Source organism: Impatiens glandulifera, chromosome 2 (assembly GCF_907164915.1).
Source record: "Impatiens glandulifera chromosome 2, dImpGla2.1, whole genome shotgun sequence".
NCBI lineage: Eukaryota > Viridiplantae > Streptophyta > Magnoliopsida > Ericales > Balsaminaceae > Impatiens > Impatiens glandulifera.
Window position 1 is genome coordinate 26,332,577 of NC_061863.1, and position 18,875 is coordinate 26,351,451.

At 33.9% G+C, this 18,875-nt stretch overlaps 1 protein-coding gene and 1 pseudogene across 1 annotated transcript; one reads left to right on the forward strand and one right to left on the reverse strand.

Annotated features, from left to right (window-relative positions):
* Nucleotides 1–4,781: 4,781 nt before the first annotated feature.
* On the forward strand, nucleotides 4,782–6,178 carry LOC124923624 (probable protein phosphatase 2C 72). The gene is made up of 5 exons (XM_047463588.1): nucleotides 4,782–4,940; nucleotides 5,034–5,315; nucleotides 5,405–5,522; nucleotides 5,599–5,822; nucleotides 5,900–6,178. Exons 1-5 carry the CDS (start codon nucleotides 4,782–4,784, stop codon nucleotides 6,092–6,094), a joined length of 978 nt encoding a protein of 325 aa, XP_047319544.1. The 3' UTR covers nucleotides 6,095–6,178.
* Nucleotides 6,179–14,021: 7,843 nt separating this feature from the next.
* LOC124924533 lies at nucleotides 14,022–18,238 on the reverse strand (annotated as a pseudogene).
* Nucleotides 18,239–18,875: the final 637 nt, after the last annotated feature.

Consider the following 18,875-nt stretch of genomic DNA (forward strand, 5'->3'; position numbering starts at 1 on the left):
GACCAGTGGCAAAGGCACAAAGCATGCGAAAATCATAAAGATCAGACGTAAGAGCACAAAACATGGGAAAATCACAAAGATCTAACGCAAGAAACACAAAATATGCGAAAATCACAAAGATCAAATTCAAGAGCACAAAGCATGCGAAAATCACAAAGATCAAACGCAAGAGCACAAAGCATGGGAAAATCACAAATATTGGAGACAAAATCACAAAGCATGCCCTGTCCACAAATGACGAACCTCAAAGAGTTTTCCCTAAGTCAAAGTTTAAAATCCGTTGACACGAAATAAATTTTTCAGCAGGTAGACACTTAGTACCCACCCATATCAGCATGATTAAATTCTGAAAGAAATTTCTCTAACTTAACAATGTGCTTTTCAACAATATCCCGAATGTAATGAAACCTAACATCAATATGTTTACTTCTATAATGAAAAAATGATTTTTACATAGTTGAATAACATATTGACTATCAGAAAACACAACCACATTTTTGTCAGGAAAACCAATTTCAGACAAAATAGCCATAAGACAATTTGTTTTCTTAAAAGCTTCAGTGGCAGCTACATACTCAGTTTCTGTAGTAGATAAAATAATAATGGGTTGAAGTTGAGACTTCCAACTTATACAAGAGCCACACAAAGTAAACACATAGGAAGTAGTAGACTTTCTATTATCCCTATCATTAGCATAATTGGAATCTACATAACCAACCAACTTTGTACCTACAGAACAGTTAGAGAAAGTCAAGCCAACATCAATAATGGTTTTTAGATATCTCAAAAGTCATTTCAAAGCATTCCAATGAGGCATACCACGGTTAGACATAAATCTACTCAAGCAACTAACTGTATATGCAATATCAGGCCTAGTACTAATCATGAGATACATAACAGATCCTATAACATTGGAATAAAGTACATTCTTCATTTCAGTTATTTCAGTTTCAGTCTTAGGAGACTGATCCTTACTTAACACAAAGTGGGAAGCAAGAGGCACATTCACAGATTTAGCATCAGACATAGAAAATTTACTCAAAATTTTAGCAACATATTCACTTTGATTCAACATAAGAGAAAATTTTGTTCTATCTCTAATGATATTCATGCCCAAAATATTCTTAGCATCACATAAGTCTTTCATGTCAAAATTTTCACAAAGCAATTTTTGCACATGTATAACAGACTTCAGACATAGGCTAACAATCAACATGTCATCCACATACAATAAAAGAAATACATGCATAAAGTCTATATTCTTGAAGTAAAGGCAATGATCAAAAGAACTTCTTTTAAACATCATAGATTGCATGCACTTATCGAACTTGATATTCCATTTCCTAGGAGATTATTTTAAACCATACAAGGATTTTTTTAACAAATAAACATGATCAGGCAACTTGGGGTCAACAAACCCTTCAAGTTGATGCATATAAATAATTTTTGAAGTTCATCATGTAAGAAAGCAGTAATAACATCCATTTGCTTCAAATCCCAATCAAAGTGAGCAACTAAAGCAAGCATAATTCTAACAGTAGTGAATTTGACAATAGGAGCAAAAATTTCAGCATAATCTATTCCCTCCTTTTGAGTAAATCCCTTGGCTACTAACCTAGCCTTGAATCTAATTTTTTCAGACACTTGATTCACCTTATAAAACCACTTGCAATCCACTAAGGAGAAATTATGAGATTTAGGAACAAGTTTCTAAGTATCATTGATTCTTAGAGAATTCATCTCAATATTCATAGCAACAATTCATTTAGTAGAAAACTTAAACCTCAAAGCTTCTTTGTAAGAGCTAGACTCATTACAGTAGAGGGATTCAAACATGTTAAAAGCAAATTCAAACATATTGCAATCATTCAAATTATCATCCCTAAATCTAGCATGCATTATAACAGTTCTTCTACTTTTATCTCTAGCAAGTTGATAGTCATGCAAATCATTAGACAAATCATTTGAATTATACAAAACATTTGAATCATGCAAATCATCAATACCATGCACATTATCATGCTCCACCTCATTGGGAACATTCACATCATGTTCAACAGGTTGATCAAAAACTACAGGCACATATTCCACCTTATTAGGAGCATCATTAATAAGAGTGAGGGACATAGACAAGAAAGGAAACCATTCTCATTAAAGACAACATCTCTACTTATCACAATCCTAAGCCCAGGTTCACCCCTATCCCAAAGTCTATAACTTTTTACCCCTTTAGGGTAGCCTAAGAACACACATTTCTTGGACCTAGGCTCCAACTTGTCAACCTTCCGATGCACATAGACAACACAACCAAAAACTTTCAAGTTGCTCAAATCAAGAGGTTTACCTGAAAACACAGATTCAGGATATTTCCCTCCTAAGGGAACACTAGGGGACATATTTATTAAATCAAAATCTTCCACTCTTTAAACTTTTCAAAAACATCAGACTTATGTTTCAATAGTAACACCCAAACTTTCCTAGAATAATCATTAATGATGGACATAAAATATTGGTTCCCTCCATGTATAGAAACACTAGAGGGACCCCACACATCAGCATGTAAATATTCAAGGATATCAGTACACATAGACACATTTGGGTAAGAGGAGATGGGAAAACTCACCTTATATTATTTTCCTAGGACACATGATTCACAGAAGGGGATGAGGGACAATTTATCACTACTAAAGTGACCACCTTTATGCAAAATTTCTAGACCTTTGTTACTCATGTGACCTAATCTATTATGCCAAAGAACAGATTTATAACCAATCACAGAGTTCGCAGAGTCACACGCAGTCTCATCATGACACACATACAGATTGTTCATCTTTTTAGCAGTAAAGATAACAAGAGACCCACGTAAAATTTTCATAACACCCTTCCCCCACTTTCCCTCCAAACCATCATTTTCAAGAGATGCACAAGACAACAAATTATAACGCAAATCAGGAACATGCCTCACATTCTTCAAAGTAAACACAGATCCAAAAAAAACCTTAGGCATACATCACCTATTCCTAACACATTGCAATTTTTCGAATTCGCCATAGACACAAAACTATGTTCAATCTGTTTATAGTTCGAAAACAAATCTGTAAATGGAGTCACATGGAAAGTACAATCAGAGTCAACTAGCCAGTAAGATTTGCACAACGAATCAGATAACACAGAGTTCAAGCTAGCATAATCACATAGATTATTAAATAAATTAGTTTTTCCGTCAAACGGAACAATACCATATTGATTAACACCAGACATGCTATCAAAAAAATTAAAAGCAATCAACAATCAATTGGAAGAAATTAATAGGAGGGTTCAAGCTATGATACCTTGTGAAACTCAAATAAAGTTTCGACTTACCCACCCCGCTCGAGGATTTGCTGTTTCGTCTTCTCAGCAGCGGCACGACGACGACTTTGATTCTCAACGGTCGCGACAAGCGCTACACCGACAATGGTTGAACAGGACAGCAACAACTTCTTCTCCAGAGGCGGTAGCGACTTTCTTCTTCCTCTAGTAGCAGCAGAAGCAGAGAGTAAAAGCAAGAGGATTAAAGAAGAAATAGAGGATAAATCTATGCTTATTGGTGAAGATAACTTATATCCTCCAACTCAATCTCAAACTTCAATTACAAACCCTAAACCCTAGCTCTGATACCACTGTTGGGTGTGAATGCAATTGGAGTTTGGCTCAGTCCTCTTGTTTATCGATTCCGTTGCACCACTATCACACACAAAGGAGGTAACCCTCTCTCTAGCATCCAAACACCACAAAGGAATTTGACCTTTACCTCCCACCAAGAGAGTAATATCTATTTATATTATTAGGTCAAGTCCAATAAACGAGTTTCTAGAGATTGAGCAACAATGTTGGGTCAACCAATACCCAACAATTTTTATATATCTAAATATCATTTTATAAATGTTGTTGAGATAACCACAAAAGTTAAACAAGAGAAAAAACCAAAAAAACATGTCAAAATCTAAATAAAAAGGAAATAACAAGGGTACGTGACCAACAAATTAAAGCACTCCCAGATTATCTAGGAGATCAACCTCCATATAAAAAAGCCAGTGACTTCGAATACTTGACTGATGATAGGATGGAATTTTTTTCAAAACATTCTTAGATAATGTTTTAAAAGTTCTTACAAATCATTTCATGCTGATAATTTATTTAAACATGATGGGGATAAGGTAGAATGATGCAACCATTTATTTGGCCCTCTTTATATATAGAGATATGTATAATTAGATAATTAGAATATTCTCAATAATTGAAAGTTCATCCATTATTTAATTTCATCTAAATATTTTATTACTTTTGGTTCAAACAACTGTCAGACTTGAATCTTATTTATTGTGATAAGTACGTCAATAAATTTAATTTAAGAAAATAAAGGTTATAACAAATTTTGAAAGTTTGGATGTTTATATATATGATCATTGACATTAATTTTGTTTCTAACAAAGAAAGAACAAACTTATGACTTTCAGATTCTTTATTTTATTTTTGGTGAGATGACTTTTAGATTCAATTTGCTTATCCTACATGATAACAGCTCATATGCCCTTTAAGTGAATCTTTGGGGCATTTAAATAAGAAAATAGGAATTATGCAGGCAAAATATATATTATTCTTTATCCCTTGAGGGTCCCACTCCAACATATAAATTAATGGGGCATCTTCTTATGAGAGATTCTCAAAGCTTATATAAGGAGACTTCCAACCATTCATTGAGGGATTCCTAAAACTCAACATTTTGATTGAATAAGAAAATGGGTCTTTGTATCTCTAAAGGATCTGCAGAGATTTATGTTGAAGATGATGATTGTCAAGAACCTGTGGTTTCTTATGGCATCTCAAACTCTGTCTCATCTCTTTTTTCTCTTGAAGGCAACAAGGGAGTCAACCAAGATGCAGCCGTGCTCTTCCATGTAAGTGTAAACTTTCTTGGTTAATTGGTCCTTTTTGGGATCTTTTTTTGTTTGTAAACTTTGAGATTCAATATATTTCTATGACACGTGAAGGGTTACGGTACAGAAGATGTAACATTTTGTGCTGTGTATGATGGGCACGGAATGAATGGCCATCGTGTGAGCAAATTAGTCAGAAACCGCCTGTTGAAACTGATGTTAAATCTGAAGAAGGAATTCGCGAAGAACAAAAATAGACCGAGTCATGTAAACGAGATAAAGATGTGGGAAGAGGCGTGTATGAGTGCTTTTAGGGTGATGGACAAGGAGATCAAACTTCTTACCAATTTTGATTGTTCTTTGAGTGGAACAACAGCAGTTGTTGTCCTAAGAAAGGTACTTACGATCTTCTGTTCAATGCTATCTTTTTCATTTGAGTTAAACAACACGAGACTGATGAATATTATGATGATATCTATGATCAGGGTGAACATCTTTTGATTGCGAATTTGGGTGATTCAAGAGCAATTCTCGGGACAATGAACAATGATGGAGAAATGGTTTCGGTACAGCTTACTACAGACCTAAAGCCTAGTGTACCAAGTAAGGGAAATATTTAAAGACATAAAATTATTGATATGTTAATTGTAACTAAAACCATGTTTGTTGCTAATGCCAGCCGAAGGAGACAGAATAAGGAGGAGCAACGGGCGGGTGTTGGCTTTGAGAGATGAACCGCATATCGATCGAGTATGGTTGCCTCATGAAGACAGTCCCGGCCTGGCTATGTCGAGATCCTTTGGTGATCTTCTTCTAAAGAACCACGGAATCATTTCCATCCCTGAGGTTTCTTTTCACCATTTGACATCTAAGGATCACTTCCTTTTTCTTGCCACTGATGGGGTATGTTATTACATCTTATACTTAAATCTGTATTAGTTGTTTAGATATTTTTTTTTTAACAATTTCACATTTCTTAGGTGTGGGATGTGATGAGTAATGATGAAGTTGCAACGATAGTGGCATCATCGGATACAGGCGCGAAAGCTGCGGAGAGTGTGGTTAACGCAGCGGTTTCAAATTGGAGACAGAAGTTCCCTTCTTCTAAAAGGGATGATATCACTGCTATTTGCCTCTTCTTAGCAGACAAAACAAATGATACAATATCTTCATAAAATCATAGTTTCTTCTATATATATGTATATATAGTAATGGACAACTTAGCATATATGCTTTTCTATTATATAAATAATTTTGTACAGTTTGATCAGCCACTTAAAACCATCCAACTACTAGTTGAGAGTTGATTCTCTCTCTATTTTAGTGTTTAGAAAAGATGTTGAATGTTGGTGGTCTACATGTTCTATTTGAAAGCAAAATCATATATAAAACTTTGATTTAATAGAAAAAATTGTGTTATATGAGTAACAAGAAAAATGGCTTGTAAAAATGGCTGGACTTGAAAGTTTGTTATTCCTAGAGATTTGATCACGACAAGTAACTTATACACTTCAATAAGTTGATAATCAAATTAAGTATTTTGAGGAAGACGAGAGGATTAAAAAATCATACTCCAAAAAAAAAATTTACAAAATTCATAGTGATACTAATTATTTTTGAAAAGATCTTGAAAAAAAGTCATATAAAAAGTCAGGCTCCCAAATTTTATGATATTTCTGATTGCATTAGGGTTATCAGGATGTTTCACGTTTTATTCATTTCTTTCGGGATCTTATATGTTTATATGTTTTTCTTGAGTAATTTTATATAATCGCAATTGTAGAATAAATTTTATATCGAAAAAAAGTAAGAGGAATTATAAGGGGTGCCAATTGGTTTTGATAAAGAGTGTTTGTGTTTATGCCCCTATATATGTTGTGCTTATTCTACCTAAATGCATTTGTGAATATGAAGATATTAACATATAAGTTTCTATGAGATTATTATGATTCTTCATTTTTCAACTTGGTTCGCTAGGAGAAGATGAAAAGGATAAAAGATGCCAGCATTTTGTGTTAAGAATCCTTTTGCTATCGATTGCAGTTTATCTATGATCATCTTAAGGTTTTTGTAATTACCATATTCTATTACTCTATTTCTTCCATCATGGGAAAGGGGACAAACAAAAGTAATAAATCTAAAGAAGTAAGGGAGTTCATTTTGAGAGAAATTAAGAATGTTGCAGGAAAAAAGATTTAGAGGATAATTGATAAAGTTATCCAAGAAAAGTATGAGAAAAGCAATGTTAAATCAATAGATCTTATAGAAATTCATGTAGAAAAAAATGCAGGAAAACAAGGGAACAAAGAGGGAGTATGGAAGGTTAGTTATAATGAAAGAGCCAACATGTTTGGTCTTAAAAACCGTATTACCAAACTCTTGATGTATGTTAAGAAGGGAGAATCACAATCAGTAAAGAGAAAGCTTTCCAAATAATAGTTCAACTCAATACTCATTATCTCTAGGACTAAAATTTGCTAAAGAAAGCAGAATATGAAGAGATAGTTTTTTTTTTTGAGAAATGGCTTACGTCGTTAATTAAAAAGATCTCAAAAGAGTAAAAGGAGTACAAGATATGAAATTGAGCTTACAACAATTTCCTCAAAGTCAACACAAGATGGCTATGAGGAATCCATAGTTGGTCTAAGAAACGCACACAGACATAAAATCAAAGTACAAAAGTGAATGATGAATAAAACTAGCAATCAATCAACTACAAAAAGACGAACGGGTTGATTTCCTCAGGCTCATCTCTCTTGTCTTTGCCCTTGTTATTTCTTTCCTTCTTTTTTATCACCCTTAGGTCTTATGTTGGGATTGGTATTGGCAATAGAGACTAGAGTCTGACTATTGTGAACGGCTTACGATAAACTCTTCGATAATAATCATGTGAGGGATTAATATTTATTTCTATTCTTAGCAAATCCTACAAACTTTTGAAACAGATTCAAGTGCATAATTGTTCGTTGGATTTAAAGCTTTAGACAACTGAATGCAAATGGAAGAAAGTAAAGAACATAAGGAGTTTTATGAATGTTCGGAGATAAAACTCCTACGTCACCCCTTCTTCCACAACCGAAAGGGTATCCACTAAAGACATTGAGTTAAATACAACTCACTGATCTAGCTAACTCTATTGAACAGAAAAACCTCTGTTCAACTTACAACACTGATGTTTCTCACAGAAAAGACAGTATGTAATTACAATGTGATCACTGCTAGATAATAAGAGATTTAGTGTGTATGTTAAATAAAGTATCTCAGACTTGTATGTTTTTAGACCAGTAGTTCGACCGTTGTCCTTGAGCTTCTATATAGTTGAAGTACACCAACGGTCGAATATTCTTTGTGGACACGTGGCATGTATCCGTTGGACGACCTCCTATAGTACGAGAGTACAACACACTCTAAGGATTTGAATCGTGGTCGTACCGAACAGGTACTGCGCCAAATATCTTCTGATCTTTCCTGTACTGGAAAGGTAATTGAGAGATATTCGTGTACGTGGTATTCATTCATTTGATGGAATTATCTGGCTTGTCAGACTGTTGAAAGAAGTGGAGCATACAACTAAGTGATTGTGGTTAGACGGATGCTTCCTTCAGACAGCTACTAAAGTGAAGAATTAGACGTTCTTTTTTAGACCGCATCTAAAGGAGTTATACGTCCTCGTCTAACTACGCATTCCTTTATACAGCGTTTAAAGGAGTTAGACTACCTCGTCTAACTACGTTTCCATTTAGACCGCGTCTACCTCGTCTAACTACGGTTTCCTTTAGATAGCGTCTAAAGGAGTTAAATGACCTCGTCTATCAACGTTTCCCTTTAGACAACGTCTAAAGGAGTTAGACTACCATGTCTAACTACGTTTCCATTTAGACAACGTCTAAAGGAGTTAACCTACATCGTCTAACTATGTTTCTCTTTAGACATTGTCTAAAGGAGTTAGACTACCACGTCTAACTACGTTTCTCTTTAGACAGCGTCTAAAGGAGTTAGACGTCCTCGTCTAACTAAATATTCCTTTAGACCGCGTCTAAAGGAGTTAGACTTCCTCGTCTAACTACATAAGACGTCTAAGACTACCTACTTCAGACCGTGTCTGAAGTAGCAATGTCTTTTAGATTTGCACCTGCACAAAACCAAATAGACAACTTAACTTGATCATATCAACATATCGTTTTGTTAAGTTAACTTTGTTGGGATATTTTTTGCAACCTATTGTTCAATTTTTCATTGGTAAATTGTGGAACTTACATATTGTTTTCGTTTTCGAGGTGAAATGAAGAATGTTATAGTCACGACTACAAAAAAGGGTGCACTTACGAGATTTATGTTTTAAGGCCTTTAGAATTGGCTATGGTAATAAAGGCTCTCAATCAAGTATGTAATATAAAATTTTTATTTGAGTTATAGAAATTCCTTCTTATCCTAAAATCTAATTTTAATTGTGTTATAAAAAAAATTTGAACCAAAAACTTTATTTTAAAATATTTTTAATAGTTTCATTGCACGGATTCAAATTAAGAATTAATTTGAAATTGAATCGATCACACAAACTAATTACCAATTTTTTAAAAATAAAACATAAATTGTTATAAATAAATAATTAAATAAAGATAATAAAATATATTTTTTGGAATTAATCTTTTGTATTTATTTTATACAATCAAAAAATAGGAAAAAGTAGATAACAAACCGACCCTACCTGAAATATATCAATCCAGATCTTCTGCTACCGATTTTCCTGTTCCCCCTGTTGCGGACCAATCAAAATGCAGGATTATTATTATATTAATAAATCAAAGTTGGGTTGAAAGAAGAGAGAGAACCTGGAACCCGGATTCAATTATGGGTTCAACACAAATGTCGTTAAACGGAATGTAGAGATATAGTATTGAGTGAAACATACTTCTCTCTAGGTGTCATGTAAAACAAAATGTAGAAATAGAGTATTGAGTGAAGCATACTTCTCTCTAGGCGCCATGTAAAAAGTGAAGCATACTTCACTTCAATTAGTTAATATGCCTAGAGGTTCATGTAAAACCTCCAACACATCAATGTAAAGATATTTTAGCGTTTATGTAAAAACATTTATTCATTAATATATGTAAACCCAATGGAGAATGTGGAGAGACTGATTTCAGTGAAGCATACTTCACTCCAAACGCCATGTAAAACGGAAGTGAAGCATTCTTCACTTTAAGCGCCATGTAAAACGGAAGTGAAGCGTACTTCACTTTAAGCGATATATAAAAAAGAAGTGAAGCATACTTCGCTCCAAGCGCCATGTAAAACGGAAGTGAAGCATACTTCACTTCAAGCGCCATATAAAATAGAAGTGAAGCATACTTCTCTCCAGGTGCCATGTAAAACAGAATGTAGAGATACAATATTGAGTGAAGCATACTTTTCTCTAGGCGCCATGTAAAAAGTGAAGCATACTTCACTTCAATTAGTTTATATGCCTAGAGATTCATGTAAAACCTCCAACAAATCAATGTAAAAGACATTTTAGCGTTCATGTAAAAACAGTTATTCATTCATGTATGTAAACTCATTAGAGAATGTGGAGAGGTTGTTTTTAGTTAAGCATACTTCACTCCAAGCGTCATGTATAACGGAAGTGAAGCATACTTCACTTTAAGCGCCATATAAAGCGGAAGTGAAACATACTTCACTTTAAGCGATATATAAAACAGAAGTGAAGCATACTTCACTTTAAGCGCCATGTAAAAGGGAAGTGAAGCATACTTCACTTTAAGCGACATATAAAACAGAAGTGAAACATACTTCGCTCCAAGCGCCATGTAAAACGAAAGTGAAGCATACTTCACTTCAAGCGCCATGTAAAACTGAAGTGAAGCATACTTCTCTCCAGGTGCCATGTAAAACAGAATGTATAGATACAATATTGAGTGAAGCATACTTCTCTCCAGGCTCCATGTAAAAAGTGAAGCATACTTCACTTCATTTAGTTTATATGCCTAGAGGTTCATGTAAAACCTCCAATAAATCAATGTAAAGACATTTTAGCGGTCATGTAAAAACAGTTATTCATTCATGTATGTAAACTCATTGGAGAATGTGGAGAGACTGTTTTTAGTTAAACATACTTCACTCCAAGCACCATGTATAACGGAAGTGAAACATACTTTACTTTAAGCGCCATATAAAACGGAAGTGAAGCATACTTCACTTTAAGCGACATATAAAACAAAAGTAAAACATACTTCACTTTAAGCGCCACGTAAAACGGAAGTGAATCATACTTCACTTTAAGGGACATATAAAATAGAAGTGAAGCATACTTCGCTCAAAGCGCCATGTAAAACGGAAGTGAAGCATACTTCACTTCAAGCGCCATGTAAAATAGAAGTGAAGCATACTTCACTTCAATTAGTTTATATGCCTAGAGGTTCATGTAAAACCTACAACACATCAATGTAAAGATATTTTAGCGTTCATGTAAAAACATTTATTCATTCATGTATGTAAATCCATTGGAGAATGTTGAGAAACTGTTTTCAGTGAAGCATACTTCACTCCAAGCGCGATGTAAAACGGAAGTGAAACATACTTCACTTTAAGCAACATATAAAACAGAAGTGAAGCATACTTCGCTTCAAACGCAATGTAAAATGGAAGTGAAGCATACTTCACTTCAATCGCACATATTAAGGTATAAAACAAATTTTCCCGCTGCAAATTCTTTTATAATAATATATATATATAGAAAACCTAATATCATTTTATATTATAAAAATTGCCTTCCAATTCATCTCTCTCTTTCTTCAAGTTTCTGCCTCCTTTCATGGCGATTCGAATCCGGTTCCCCGTCTACCAGAATTTTTTTGTCAAGAAGATCAAAAATCAGTCTAAAAAATGGTACGTACACCAAAATCGTTAAGTTATCTTTGTATTTTTGAAATCCTAGGATTACGTACGCACAATGAGGTCGTTATTTCATTCATATTTAGGAAACCCTACTCCGAAAATGTCATGTTCAATGAAAATCTTTCGTATTTAGGAAAACCTACTTAGAGTTAGGTTTAATTACGGTTTTGTATATTATTTCCGCGAAACCCTAGTTACTGATGTAGGAAAAACTTATTTTTGTTATTAACGAAACATATTTTTTGAATGTGTAGGTAACAAATAATGAAATCGTCCCAAACACTATAGGCAAAGAATGAATTTTTTGCCTCAGTTAAATATCTATTGAAGATAAAGTATACAACATCCAAACCACAAGATGTGATTTGTATGGACAAGTGAATGTTTGGTTATGTATTTGACAAGCAGGAAGGCTCAGGGGGTGTATTATTGATATCATCCTCAAGGTTCTTTTTTGGTAGGAAAAGAACTATCAAGAGAGAGTGATGTTGATTTATGATGGACTACACTATGATGCTTTGGTTGTATGCTCTCTCTCTATATATATATATATATGTATATATTTATATGACTAGCACTATCTTCCCCTCCCATAATGGGAAAATATGTGCGCGCTTGTAATTATTGGACTGGATCAACATATATCAATGTCACCCGCTGAAGGAGCACCAGAGGAGTTTGATCAGACAATATTTCTAGTTGATAAGGATAGAACAATTGGAGAAGTTGAAAAGTTGGCTCTGAATTTTGTCAAAGAACAACAAAGGTAATGGATTAAGTTTGACAGAAAGAAGCATTGTGTTATTGATCATTATTGAATGTTGTTCCTATAAAAGTGCAATATATATTTGCTGACCTCGAGCTGGTAAGAACATAACGTTTCAAATGCTTATCCTCTAGGGAGGCCTAGTTGGTGTGGTATTTTTGACCTACTTGATCTAATTGATTTGATTGATCTGTCGAGCTTGGTTAATGATTGGAGTGATAAAATTATAAATAGGTTTGGTTTGGTCTGGTCTGGTTTAATATTTGGTGTTAGCTAGCATGCATGGTAAGTAATCCACTCGATGAGTAACTTGTGTAGGAAAAGAAGTTTCACCAACACGGCCAACTTCACTTTGTGATGTGGGGTTTGCCAGATTGGAGTCATTGGCCAAAAGGTAATTTACCTGTCCATTATTATTTTCAAAGGTAGTCTCCAAAATAAGAAAAGTCATAATGTGGATTCTCTTGTGGTAGTGGATGTGGAAATAAATTAAAATATAGGAGGCTGTGGACCATGCACAGGCAACAGGACATGCGAATTTTCAAGAATACAAGTGATGATGATATGTTAAACAAGAAAGAAAAAAACTTACATTTTAATTTATATGAGACCAATTAAGAAGTAGTAGCATGTAGAAACAGTTTGATCTCAAATTATTTGGTTTGGTTTGGTTGGGGGGATTTGTTGTATCATTGGAGGGTTTAGATAAATTGTATCATTGCCCATTGAATTGTATTTTGTTGTCATGATAATAATAATGACCATTTTCACCCATACATACAGATTGAGATCAGCTCAGACTTCTTCTTGATCCAATAATAGGGCTTTACTTGTAGTAGTATAAGGACCATTTTAGGTTCTCTGTTTGGATGGATGCTCCCAAGCCCACAACATTCTCTATTGTTTTTTTTAGGGTAGAAAACTCACAAATTTTATTACACAAGATGCAAGATTAGATGAACAAGCATTTCATGCGCAGTTTGATTGCATATGCTTTTGTGAGATTGTCTTGAAGAGAAGTATTTTACCTTTATTATTAGAAAATGATAATGTAGTGTGATCCTTGGATGAAAGGTTTGTACGAGGAGTAAAATGGCATGTGAATAATAAATAATAAATGCCTTGATAGAAATGTAGTCTCATTCTTAGGTACTTTTCTCACCCCCAAAATAAATGTATCCATAATAATAATAATCGGCCAGTCATTAATCAATCTTATAATAATAACAATCAATTGTTTTACTCGTACATCCATACAAAATTATCTATAGAATTTTTCACCTTTTCTATTATTAACTAAAAGACATGCAGACTCCTATCGACCCAATAATAGGTCATATTTCTTACAGACTTATGGATGCAATATATATATTTTACCCCCAAAACAACACAAATTTTGGACTTCTCATCCTCCTCAATAGCAGCAAGCAATTGCTAAACTGCAGGGGAGGGTATTTTTCTTCATTTCTAGATAGTTAGTTGTCTTTGCAGTTTCTGGAGTATCTAGAGGACAATCGAGACTGTGACGTATGAAAGAACTCAAAGGGTGTCCCCGACCCTAGAGATCTTCTTGTGGTATTTGGAGAATTTGACAGCAGCGGTTCATAAACTGGGTTTCTGTTGTTCTTCGCCTATGACATTATTATACTCAAAGGTGTCATATCTTTCTCATTTGCTGCTCTTCCCTGAGGAACCTCTATTATACTTCCAAGGGACAATATCGACCCTCCTAACCTCTCTGCCTGCTGAAGAACATTAATCTTACTCGGTCTTTATGTGTATCTTAAATACTTCAACGCAAGTATTGAATCCATTCCTGCTCTAACTATCAGCTGAAATATTCCCCCGATCATCTTATAACTTCAATAATAATAATATTATATATTTTAACAAAATGACCCTTTAATCATTTCCAAGACTTACCCCAATGCTTATCCAATAAGATGGATGTCTACACAGGAGGAACATTATGGTATACATCCCCGACGAAGGAATAGCACTAACAATCCAGTTTATCACATAGAACCCAACAAGATTTCCCCATACCGCCAAATGTTGCAACGTTGTGAAGGAGCTACCAAAGCAAAATTATTCAATCATCATTACAAGATTAAATAACTAATTATCTTCTGTTCAAAATGAAATAAAAAAGTAACTCAGGTCCATATAATAACTTACATGGTCTCTATTGCAACTACAAAAGCCTGTAGCCAAATACACCCATATAGTGCCACCATTGACACTTCCTCCATTTTGCTTCTTTCAGAAGCATAAGCATGCAACGTAATCACAAAAACCACATCCTGTTTAGAAAAACAAGAGCTTGTTTAATAAGGCTGGTAAAGAATTATCATAGAAGTATAAAAAAGGAACGGATAGACATAATGTTCTATTTCCAAAATGGTATTTATGACACTATCCATAATATTTTGCTTTGTTTAAGAAACCTGAGGAGCAGCAGATGTTAACCAAATGAACTTTTAGTCTTGGTGTGTACAAATTATATTTATCCGCAAAATACAACAATACATCATAAAAACTGATCATATCTTACAGTGAATGAGTTTAGACCATTTGGAAACACTTCGTGGAGCTGGAACTGTGTCTTAGTTTGGATTTGGATGGAAAACATTAACAAATTTGTGAATATATGCCTAATTAAGTAATGTTTCATAACATTAACTCATCTAAATCAAAATCCGGACAAGACCTTAACAAAATCAACATTTCCAAGGAAATTTATCTACACATTTTCGTCCAACCTCATACCCAACCAACTCCAGATCAAGCTCCAGAAAGGCAAAAGTGTTTCCCAATGGGCAAAAATCTACGACCCTAATTGATTAAGAATTACAAAGTTCTTCAAAACAGTAACTAAAAAGCAATTAATTAAGGATGTAATCCCTATTACAGTTATGGATCACAATTAGTTATTAGCACCAAAGCTAATCTTCTTCTAATTAGTTAAGGACATACTCTCTTATCACTATAACTTGTTTCAGATTTCTTATCAGGCAATAATTCCTGGCTTCCTATATTAATACATCAAAAAATATCTGAAAGCTCCCAAAAGAAATAGAATAAGTAAATTGTATTAGGTCCATCTTAGCTAGAAAATGTACACCTATATATCCATGACTTTAACAATAGAAGCTCCCTGGTTAATTGATATGATATGATGGGGACTGTGTAACTGAGGTACATAACATAGATTTACTACACCTTCAAATTGCTTACATCATTTAGAAATACCATGAATGCTTTCTTTCATCATCAATACTACTATGCAATGCAAAACAGCACCTCCAACTCCTTACTAACAATGCTTGACATGTAAGCCTATCTTTATAGCCTCACACCACAATAATTGCACTAAAATGTTAAGTATCCCAATTCTGAAGGCATTATATGTGCAGATGCATCAGATTTACTTCCACAAAGATGAAACAAATTCATCCTCAATCAGTTTCCTTTCAGTTAACAAAAAAGGATTATAAATTCACGTCCCAAATAAGAATTTCCCTAAGCATAAATGACAAGAAGATGGTAAGAGCGTAGCAGAGATTAGCTGCAAAACTGATATGGAAAACAATTATATGTTCTCAAGACCATACTCTAGGTTCCGAATTTGTTATTCTCATTATAAGAAACACTCTCTCTAAGCTTCTACAAACTTCATCTTCAGTCTTGCCATTAATTAAAAGAAGCTTGCCTTTGGGTTCTGCAAACAAGAAAGGAAGACAAGAAGCGTCCTGTTATTATAGTAGATAACAAGATGTAGAACGCAAAGAGTTCCCTGAAATTTAGTTGCATATATTCCCACAAAATTATATATACATGATTTTTTGCAATATTCAGCTTATACAACATATTAAGCACAGGATATGAGCAATCCCGAATTCAAACATACATTAAAACAAATAGCAATGTAGATATATTCTATCTAACTCATGATCCTCATTTTGAAAATTAATTGCGCATATTTTTGATCAGTCGATATAATGAGTATTGACGTCATAATGAAATATCAAAGATGTCACTGGTTATTTTGGTAGTTGATTAAAAATAAACTAAAATGACTAGATCCACAAAGAGGGAAAAATGAAAACAAAGATAAACTAGCTTTCTTTGATTCCCCACAGATATTGAGGACAATCTCAACCTGTAATTTTGTTTATCAGCATGAAAAAACAAGTCACTATAGGTGGTTGTAGTCACAGATTCAAATAATAATACCTTCATTACAACTAGATTATTTTTCTTTTCACATATTTCTTACCTGTTTTTCTTTATAACATTTAAAAGAAAAGGTCTGAAACGTATGAAAAAAAAGAATCCAGCTGTAATGAAGGTATTACTACGTGAAACAAAGTCATCCGCCGACATGTTTCTTAACTTATTTTGAAGACCTTCCTAATCAGCAATAGAACATAGTATCTGAAGTGTTGATTTCTTGATATTTCATGGTTTCCCATATTTAGTTTTTGTTTGTTTGTTTGAGAAAAGTCCATTCATAGAATGACAAAGAGGTCGTTTAAGCATAACGACTTAAGCATATCTTGAAAGTTGAGGGAAATAAAAATATTTACGAAATAGTTTTCATAATTAGTGGACCTTATTTAATAGATAATTATAAAATTTCATGTCATATACTCCTTTTTCCAGCTCAAAATTGAGTAACCTTAAAGTTTGTGTCCAAGTTATATATTGCATCGACTCCTCAAGCATTGTCTATCAAGATAATATACCTGCAGACTATACACAATATTATTACATTTTGGACTACTTCTGTTCTTCTATTTGATATAAAAAGATAAAGAGTCTTAGTAGCACAAAGAAGTCAGCAGGCAATAAGAAACCTCACGGGGTCAAGGCTCAAGTTCTCATGCAGATGAATGTTTTTGAATAAAAATAAACTTCAACTTGGAACATGGCATTATATAGGGAGTATTCTTCGTGTCTCCAGTTAACTTAATCATCTAACCTGGGGAAACAAAATTGCATGAAAGAGCAATTTGTATAGTAATATTCTACTTATATCCAGTTAGCATCCAAAAATTTATCCCAGCTTTCCTGAGTGTCTCAATTGTCTCTGGTACGCCATCCTGGAAAGGCAGATAAATATGAATGAAGATATATCCAGTTATGTCTAGATCACATTAGGCAAACAAGGAATACATAGATACTAAGATAAATGATGTTAAATGTCAAATGTGTAATTTCAGATACCTGTAGATGATCTTCTATTGCAGCAACCCCAAGGATTTCAAAGTTCTTCTCTAATCTTTGCAGACTTCATCCACTTTCCACTACACGAAGCAGCAAAATAAATTATCAGCAAGAAACATACAATTTATGTAGACATATAAAGATATATGTTTACATTTGATAAAAAAAATATGAAATAGAAGAAGGAAGAAAAATAAATGAAAGTTGTAGTGAGTATACTTACTTCCCTATCTACCAATGAACTATTTGCTTCTTTAAAAATCAAAGACCATTCGATGTATTCATCTTATTCTAGTTCACGCCAAGCCAGGCATAATGTTCTTAGTCCTTGTTGTGCATAATGTTCAACAGCTTCAGCAAAATTTCGTGTTTGTTGCCCTGTCATTTGTTCTGGTGTAGGATGCACAAGAACATGGATAACATCCATATTAATGTGTTTCATGATGTTATAGGCTATATCAAAATCCCATAAAAGGCCACAATATTCGGGTGGTATAGCTTCGAGAGAATATTAGCTACAGTCCAGAATTCTGTTGTCTGTTAACAACTATGGAATGGTTAGTATACAAATATCAATCTTCCTGATTAAACAGACTTAAGAACAAAGATAAATACTTTAAAGACAAAATTTGATCCTAAATTTACATAGGGATGAGAAGCATAACTCTGTCTGTTTTTACAATATATTTTTTAACGAGTGTGAGCCGACATTGTACTTGTTAAAAATACGAGAAGATTATTTAAAGTTTTACCTGCTTAACATCACATACGGCTTCATATAGACACTTTGAGGAGACGATTAAAAACATAAAAGAAGATGAACACTCTCTTATAGATATGGTTTACCTGAATTTACAAAAATAAGACAAAAACTCGACGAGCAATTTCTAACAGAGAAATCGCATATGTACAACAACGAATCGCTACACACTTCAGGAGATCCAATGTTGCATTAACATCATCCCAAAGACCACAAAGAACCTTCGACGCCACCCCCATCAAATGTCATTTTGCAAGAAGATTGTAGAGGAGAATACTTTATCTTCAATAGATAATTGATTGGG

Bases quoted from the DNA above. Each gene is read 5' to 3' on its own strand.
- LOC124923624 (XM_047463588.1), top strand. From the start codon at position 4,782: ATGGGTCTTTGTATCTCTAAAGGATCTGCAGAGATTTATGTTGAAGAT. The intron at 5,316-5,404 runs GTACTTACGATC...ATCTATGATCAG, and splicing joins CAGTTGTTGTCCTAAGAAAG to GGTGAACATCTTTTGATTGC. The intron at 5,523-5,598 runs GTAAGGGAAATA...TGCTAATGCCAG, and splicing joins CCTAAAGCCTAGTGTACCAA to CCGAAGGAGACAGAATAAGG.